Source organism: Malurus melanocephalus, unplaced genomic scaffold (genome assembly GCF_030028575.1).
Source record: "Malurus melanocephalus ecotype Western Australia unplaced genomic scaffold, MMel_1.1 scaffold_26, whole genome shotgun sequence".
Lineage (NCBI taxonomy): Eukaryota > Metazoa > Chordata > Aves > Passeriformes > Maluridae > Malurus > Malurus melanocephalus.
This window is the reverse complement of record NW_026623258.1, coordinates 376980-385721: the sequence shown is the minus strand read 5'-3', so window position 1 is coordinate 385721 and position 8742 is coordinate 376980. Positions and strand designations below refer to the sequence as shown.

The window sequence follows — 8742 nt, the reverse complement described above, 5'->3', positions numbered from 1 at the left end:
ATCTTTACAAAAGCACAATAACAGTTTTTTCTTCTCTTTAAAGGATGAAAGTCATCAACCAGCACACTGACAAAGAGCCAGTGATGTCACCTGTCCAGCTGACCACAGCAGCAAGCACAGCCATCAAAGGTACCCTTTAYRAAATAGGTTACATGTGCTGCCAAAGCAAGTTAGAATAGACCAGGTCTTTGGGCAAACTGCAATAAACTTATTGTCTTACACATGTASTTCTGAAATGTTCTTACCCAGCAGYGAAAGARATGTCTGGGATGCTGCTCCTCTTCTTGCCAGTTCCAGTTCATGCTGTACAGGCCCAAACCCGCTATTTTAGGAGGTTTAATGTAGGCTGAGCTCAATAAACACAGTGCTGGTGTTCTCTCCTACAGACAGTGTCCAAGCAGTAAATCAAACTTCTAACATACACAAGTATTTTGAGAAGGCAGGAAATAAGTAGGGGAGAGAAGATGGGAAGTGGTGTTGTACAAAACATATGGTGCTTTTTTGAGAATCGATGCTGAGTGGCAGCTGCTCCCACTGCCCTCMAACCAGTCCCTCTCCTGTGCCAGCGCAGTACCATCTCCCTGCTGGTGTGGCTGCTCAGCAGCTCTGGGCTCAAAGCCTGGAAACAGAATTTTCTCTGTTCTCCAAACTCCCACTGTACAGACACAATCTCTCAAGAGTTGCCAAGATTTGAGTTTTATTTAGGATTAGAAATACTGAACCACAGAAAACTGTTAAAAGTAACAGAGATTGACTCAGTAACAGGAGGGTGCACAGATGGCGACTGGGGGGGAAACTGCCAGACTTCAGGAGGAATTTCTGCACCCCAGGAAAACAAGGGCACAGGCTGCTCAGAACTGCATGCTGTGCTTCTGCAACAAAGCAGTTTAAGGAGGCAGTAAAATGGTTACAATGTATCAAATATTTATAAACAAACCTTCTTTTTTTTAACCATCCCTGATTTGGTGCCAAGACAAAAGTTTTTGCTTTCAACCAGTCCATTTTACAGGYTTGTATTGGGGTGACAGTTCCCCCAGAGCAAACCTTTTAAACTTGTAATAAACTTTTCTTGAACAAATCCTATAGGTTTTTCTCATTATTTCACATTCCTCTGTACAATAAAATAAACTTTTTAAAAATCACTATGCATCAATAAACATCTGTAGACAAATTAATAAACTTATATTTTACTCTCTATATACATGTTGGCAATGTCAAAGCTTCAAGATTCACATGGAGGTCTGCAAGACCAAGGAAATGTACACAAATAACTTATATTTAGGAAAAAACCCGAAAAGCTGAAGAGTATTTTGCCACATTGTTGTGGGTCACAGTATTTAATTTTTTTTTTAGTTATTCTTCACAACCACATTGTCTCAGCAGAGAATGATAAATTGAACTGAAGCAGAAAAAAAAATCAAGTAGCAGTTACTGATTCCAGTGCAGAACTAAAGTCAAGTAAAGAACTACACTTGATTCTTAAAGAATATACAATATATCGGAGACTTCTCCAGTGCTAAGGCTTCTTCAGCATTTAACTGTTAAAACTATCATCCTGAGATGGGAAAATTCCAGTGGATATCACTTTTAAGATTTCAAATGGAATGATTCTAGTGCTGAGCTTAAACCATTCCTCAGTCTGTCTGTCAGACTAAGTGGTAAAATATACAAACAGCTTGGTGCCACATTTCTATGTAATACTTTTTATGGCCCTGAAAATGGAAACATTGGCATCCAAACCTAAGATATTCCAACATAATAAAAAGGCACTGAGCTATAGTACTGTATTTACAGTAACATTTGTGTTTGCATAGATCAACAACAACTCGGAACACTGCAAGGAACGAAGCGCAAYTGGGAGCTAAGAGAAAATACGGAAGCAGCAGGAACTCTAGCTTAGTAACCAGTGTGGGGCAAGGAATCTTTTCACAAAAGATGTTCAGGCTGTCAGCTTCAGTTGTCCTTCATAAATTAAAAAAAAGTCTTAGTGGAGTGTTTTCTGGTCAAAGAGCTGCAGGTCAAAGCGCACCCAGACTTCTCCYGTTGGAACTTCATGCAGCAGTAAGTGTTTAGTTGTGGGGCCTTTGCTCTCTTGTTCTGTTCTGATTTTTGCAACTGGAACTTCAGTGCGACCCAAAAAATCTGTTGGACAAGTGAGTAAGAAATTTCATTAAGTGAAGGTGTTAAACTTAGAAAATTTGAGTGAATCAGGTTAATGCAATGAGGTATGGTACACGTGCAGTTCCAGAGCACTTCTCCCATGCTTCCAGTTTGATTGGACCCCAGCCCTGTGTAAAGAGCCACKGGTGACAAAAAAGGGCCTTTTTAGAAGAGAAAAATGCTATGGAATTAGGATATCACAGTTTGAGCAACGGGCTTTTAAAACAGTCTTAGAAAATACCCTTTCAGAAACTCAATTTCAAGTGTTCTTCAGTTTAGAGCTGGCACATCGAAGTTAGGTGATGGAACCTGTTTACAAGTCAGCTGAGGTGCTACAAAGATAATACAAAAATCAACTATTTGGCTCAGCCAACTTTTGATTATGCTTATATATTATGGCTTTCACAAGAACAACCTTCAACAATTACTGCCACTAATAAGTTTACAGTCCTATTCAGAAATCATATACCTTCTTTGTGGCTATTCTTACATGACATCTTTGTGTGTGTGTTCATCATGGACATTAAAAGGTTCACCATGGACTGAAAACYGAGACTCAGCTGTCCAGCTGGGACAAGCAGCCAAACTTATGTTAGGTCACAGGAGAAAACACTGAGCTATAGTTACACACATGGCATCTCAGGTCAAGGCAGTTCCCTGCAAATTTGCAATAATTGAGTGTGTGTCAGAGCTCTGMAAAAGCACTTAACCTTTTAGAGAATATGAGAAGCAAATGACTGCCAAAAACGTGCTCCGTTTCCAAGCAACAAGTAAGCTGATCAAGCTGTTCCTGTGCAAATATAACCCAAGACCTTATCTTTGGGCACCTATCGTGAGAGAGTAGAACTTCTGCTTTCAACTTGTCAGTCTCCTCTGTCTGACAAGAAAACAATTCTATGTCTGATACAAAAGCCAGAGCAAGATTAAATCTGACTGCCTGGAATTCCTKGYTCTGGAAGACTATTMAACCTCCTGAGTACTGAGGCATTGTTTTACCCAACATTTCTCAGGCAGCAATCAGACCTACAGGYTCTTGAAACTGCTGCTGAGGAACTGGGTACCCCAGCTCACAAAAAAGCATTTTTTTCCTAAATATTCACACTTACCATCAGGTGAGAACTGATCCCTGTCAAACATGGTGATACACAGGACATCCTGATACAGATCCTTGATGAAGAACTGGCAGTTGAAGTTCCACTTGGGGTTCAGGGTGTCCTGCAGGGTCCTGGTAGTGTAGCTCTGCGAGCCCATGCTGATCTCACAGTACGGGTTGCTCTTCCCTGAACACAGAACAGGGATTGAAACCCCTCTGCAGTGCAGAAAGCCCYCCCTCCATCTGGATTCTGCTTGGACACATCAATGCTGCTGCCAGAAGATGTGGATCAAGCAGCCCCTATATCCCAGAGCAGCACAGAGCTGGGATCTTCTCTGGTCTTCCTAAAGAATAACTCTTTAATACAGAATCTGTAGCTGAACCACAGTTTTCCAATTGACCAACTCCTCTCAGCCACCCTTTCCAAATGTTACAGGAATAAAAGTGAYCTGAGACTGTTCCCCTCACTTACCATTGGGCTTACAGGCCTTTAGTTCTGTTGCTTCAATCACGTGCACCATCAAGCGTCCTATTCCTGAGGTTTTCTGGGAACGAGCTGGGAACAAAGAGGTCAGAAATAAACGGATTTGAACTGTAAAAACTGGCAACAGATMTGAAGAGGGAGATCCTACACAGATACTGGCATCCACCAGGAATGTCCCTGCCCATGTATTCAGGGGGATGAGAGAGAAATAGAGAACTTGGTAGGTACCTTGATAAGCCTTTTCACGTTTCTTCTTCTCTGTTTCAATGTACTGTTCYGATGCTGCTTTGATTTTCTGGACCCAGGCAGTCCTGCAAAGAGCAATCCCTACAATCAGGGTCATCCCACAGGCAGCAAAGTCTTCAGTATCAGTGACTCTGCCCCTCACTCTTTCCCCATTCCGCCCTCCTTGGGTTTCAGAGGCAACACAAATCAAGTTTGTGGACTAAAGAAATAGAGACTTTTTATTTAATCTTATGCCACATTCCAAATCAGCCTAAGTAAACAGAAGTAGAGCTGCTGTTTTATTAAAGACTTTTGGGTCACATTGAAGATTGACCAGGACTGGGGAAGAGTCCTATGGCATGCCGGATTTTGCAGCCCTAAACTATTCTTTCTACAGCTGTAACATCAAGGAGCAGCAGATGTGSCTGGATTTTACTGCAAGAGCTGCTGCAAAAGCAGAACAAAATCAGAGAAAATTCATCATTCAAATGAGAGTCAACTGAGTTTATTTCCTGAACAAGAGACAACTCTGTTCCTGACTCAGAGCCCCCATGTCTGCTCACTGGAAACACAGCCTGTGGCATCAATCAACAAGTTTAAGCTCAGATCTSCATTTTCACTACTCACCGCTCATTAATGTTGTCAGTTTTAAGTGTGTAAACTCTGTCAATGTGTGATATGTGGAAAACTGGCTCATCACTTGAAGGGTCTGTGGGCAGTTTCACGAGGACTTCATTAAGGAAAACGGGCTGGAAGAAAAGCAAGTATCACTGTGGTAACATCAACCTGTGACAACAGGTAGAAACTCTTCAAGGATGTTCAAATACACTGTTTTACTAAAGGGAAAATGAAAGTCATAGGACACAGGACAAATGAGATGTAAATAAAGGATGCAAGAAAGGCCAGAGAGAAAAACTTCTGTGGCAAATCACCCCATTTTGTTCTCCTAGGCAAAGAGGCCTAGCAAAGGGGCAGGTCTGTGCAAGCAGAGGTGCAGTGTGGAGCTTGGAAATCCCAGGAATCTCTCAGGTTGTCTGTAGGAAAGTACCCTGATATTTAAACTTATGTCTCCAGTTTCATAATCTTGAGAATACACACTGTGTGGGCACAGAGACTAAAATTTTGCACCTTCTACTGTCTCCTGAAGAAGGACAGGAATTTTCTTGTGGATGCAGGAACCTGTGCAAACTGAAATCAAACTGAAGGCTCCTACTTCTGAACAACCTACTCTGCTGCTCAGGCACAACATTACTTCTGCCCTTTCCCCCCAAACTGGATGGAAGTGTTTGTTAAACCAAGATACAGAAGCTTGTTCTTTTCTGGGCACTAAGCCAATGGCATTTGTACAAACTGCCAGAAAGTGCCCATATGACAGCAAAAGGGACCACACAGCTAATTCCAGAGGGACAGCAGCAATCCTCATCAGAAGCCATGACCCACTGTACCAATACAACCATCGAGCACCTTGACTCACTCACCATTTTGTACATTTTGAACTGGGAGTTGCATTTGGGGCTGAAGAGTTTATCRGATCCAGAAGACACAAACTGTTTAACCATGTAGGTGAGTAGCAGGAAGTCATTGAAAAGGAATCCATACAGCTCCTTACTGCTCTTGGCCTTGTACAGCTTCCCACTGTGCAGGAGCTTCCGTGGTCCCAAGCAGTTTGTGAGGGAATTGAACACAGGTTGCTAGGAAGAGACAAAACCCATTATCAGCAGCAAGTCTGTGCAGACATAAGCTCCTGCTCCTCTTCACCATGGAGATTGATCAGGCTGCTCAAAATGCTCTTCTGTTTTGTTTAATGAATTCCATTATAAATGAAGAGAAGGAAACTCTCTGTGATCAGCCACAGTAACAGCACAACTCCCACCTCAGAGCAGATTTAAGCTTTACCAAAAACATGCAGAGGGATGACCAGATGAAGGCATTTACTGTATGGCCACTTCTGCGTTGACCAGAAGCTGTGTTGAAGAAGAGGCTGCACAAGCTGCAGTCAGGTCACATCTTACAGATGATTAGGTGATGGAACCAGGACAGACCTTCTGGGCCTGTCAAGCCCTGGTTYCTTATGCAGACAGTGGAGAACTGTCACATACACCTCAGTTTTTAGCCTGTCCTGAAAGGTACAGAAGCCTGAACACCACATATCCTTGAGGATCTGGACTGAGGGCTTCTGTTCCCTTCCTGCTTGAAGGAAATCCTRGGAAATATACACTAAGGGAAATCCTCCATATTAACACCTGACTTAGCCCAGTGGCAGCATGATCAGGAGTTCAGAGAGAAGAGTTACTTCAGTCCCTTTAATGATCTAAATAGTATCAATTTTTAAGCTGACAAATCAAGATTTCTCTGCCACTAAAATCATGCAAAAACAATGGTTCATCAAATTATGGCTGTGAGAAGAATTCAATAAAAGCTTCCCTGTCTAGAGCTCAGCACTGGATCACATTCCAATAAGGGAGGTAAGCAAGGACTCCCATTCCCTCCCCATCCTTTCTGAAATGACTCTGAAAAGCCCCAACCCAGCAGAGCATCAGTGCAGGTACCTCAGCAAGGCCTTCACACTGGACATGGGCCTGGATCCATTCCAGCCTGTCCGAGTTCTCCTTCTCACGCACGCCCTCGTTCACCTGGGAGCACAACTCCTCCGCACGCTCCAGGGCCAGCCGGAGGTTACTGTGRTCTGGGTGGTTCTCTGGAGTGTTCTCTAGAATCTGGTGTGGATCAAAGAGGGAAAAAAACCAGGATAAAAACAGGTAAGCACAGGTATTTTTCAGAGAAATCCCCTCAAAGGTATAAACCTTTATCTTGGCTTTTGCTATGGAGATAAAACTCAATGCATTCACCTACAAAACCTCAYTTGGGGTACTCACACTCTTTATGAGCAGAGGGTAGCGTGTTATCCTTTGCATGGGTTTCAGGAGGAAGCTGGAGAGGGGCATTCCTTTGCAGCGAGGGTCCAAGGCAAGTTTCTGTGGTGCAGYACAGAGATTTAACAGACATTGCATTAGTCATCACAAAACAGCTGCATCACTGACACTGAATACTGAAAATTCTCTGRTCAGATTCATTTTTCCAGGCATTCCAAGAGATCTTGGATTTTTTCAGCAAGTAAACACTACTTGTATCTAGAACAAACAGGAAAGCTGGCAGTGTCACTGCAAACAGATGCATTGCCAGCATAAATCACAGGGTCATTGTTCATGCAGAATCCTTACATTCAAAACTGTTCCAGCTTTTAYTTTGACATCATAGGCTCCACTCAGGTTGAAAAAGAACAAAGCAATGAAAGAAACAAATGCCTGATGCCAACTGTTCTGGCAATTCTCCTTTTATGGTGTAAATAAATTAGTGAGAGAGAAAGYGTTATAAATAAAGAGCACACACAAYGTTAGCYATGGTCACCATATAAATACACCTAGGAAGGTTCATAGCTATTTTTGCAAGATTTTACTCTTCCAGGTTATTTTGATCTGGTCAGTGCTGGTTAGATGGGCTCCTGTCATTGCAGAAAGAAGGTACAAAAGCTACTGAATCCAATACCTTTAAGTAGTCTTTGAAATCAGCATCTTCATCAGTTTTCTGCTGCAGCAGGGACGCTCCGTTGAGCTGGCAGCTGCAGAACCGAATGTAGGCCTGCATGTGAGAGAGCTCTGCTGCCAGRATGTCCCCGATCATCTGCACCGGCATCTTCTCACCTCCGGTTTTCTTACGCACCCGCAAGGCTCTGGGGACGAGGAAAGAAATCGCCATCCAATTGCTGCCAAGTCTGCAGGGCCTAAATCACAACCTTACAAATCCACCTCTGAAAGGATTTGTAACAAACCTGGGAGGTGAATTTCCTTACCCAGCACAGGCACTTTCAGGAGGTGCTGGGGTCCAGCCTGAACCCCCAGAAAATCACTAACACAATACCCTGAGCGGAACAATCTGCCTGGTGGGGTCTGGGGGACTGGGACTCTCCTTTGAGGKTTCTGGGACAATGAGCATCAATCTCTACATTCAACCAGCATTCCATTCATTGAATTAGCCACTTTATCTTGCTAAAGATTATTTTTAGAGAATAACAAGTTGCTTTGCAGAAAACTGGGAAGAAAACCTCTCTTGCACATACTTTTGTGTAGGGTCTGTTTCTAAGGTTTTACAGCAAATATTCTTCTGTTCTTGTGGTTTGCTTCTCCCTCTCTCTTATTACAATTCCTTTTGAAGCAGTCTGCAGCAGACTGCATGTAGCTGTTCTGAATGCAAGCATGCACAGGAAATAATCAGCAAGGACAGAACACTGACAGCAAACCCAGAAAACTTCCTGGGGAAAGGAATGACAAAATAATGAAGAGGTAAATATAAGACTGCAGGTAAGTACTCACTTCAGTAACTTTGTATTTGACATGATGAGCTCCTTCCAGTTAACAAAGATCAGCCCCATTTCGCCTTCTGTGAGACAGCCTGAATCAGCCATTGGTTTTTGGAAAACCTGCAGCCAAAAAATGWGCAATTCTTCAGAGACAGAAACAGTTCAGCCTCTTGTTTAGCTCAGCAGTGACTTTTTTGAATGCTCAATTTCTCARCAGTTAAAAGCAATTCCTTACTAGCACTTGTGACAGCTGTTTCCCCTGAGCGTGTGACCCCGTTCTGACATCGGCATCAGCATTTGTGAAGTGAGGACAAGCACTGGGACCTGCAGGCTGACAGCCCAGCAGAAGAGCATTCCTTTGATTCCAGAGTCAATCTCTACTCAGGCATCACTCCTCTCCCCTGCCCCAGAGCACTCAGGGTC

The 8742-nt window shown here is 43.1% G+C and overlaps 1 protein-coding gene across 2 annotated transcripts in view; it reads right to left on the bottom strand.

The window, feature by feature from the left end:
* Positions 1 to 657: 657 nt before the first annotated feature.
* ITSN2 (intersectin 2) overlaps positions 658 to 8742 on the bottom strand; it is a 79119-nt gene continuing 71034 nt past the window's right edge. For both annotated transcript variants that reach the window (XM_057390410.1, XM_057390411.1), the window contains exons 30-39: positions 8333 to 8439; positions 7509 to 7692; positions 6839 to 6937; positions 6512 to 6679; positions 5441 to 5653; positions 4590 to 4711; positions 3966 to 4048; positions 3726 to 3809; positions 3267 to 3440; positions 658 to 2142 (exon numbers count right to left, since the gene is read on the bottom strand). In XM_057390410.1, the coding sequence (XP_057246393.1) occupies positions 1985 to 2142; positions 3267 to 3440; positions 3726 to 3809; positions 3966 to 4048; positions 4590 to 4711; positions 5441 to 5653; positions 6512 to 6679; positions 6839 to 6937; positions 7509 to 7692; positions 8333 to 8439 (1392 nt within the window). In that variant the 3' untranslated portion in view covers positions 658 to 1984. The remainder of the gene's footprint in view (positions 2143 to 3266; positions 3441 to 3725; positions 3810 to 3965; positions 4049 to 4589; positions 4712 to 5440; positions 5654 to 6511; positions 6680 to 6838; positions 6938 to 7508; positions 7693 to 8332; positions 8440 to 8742) is intronic.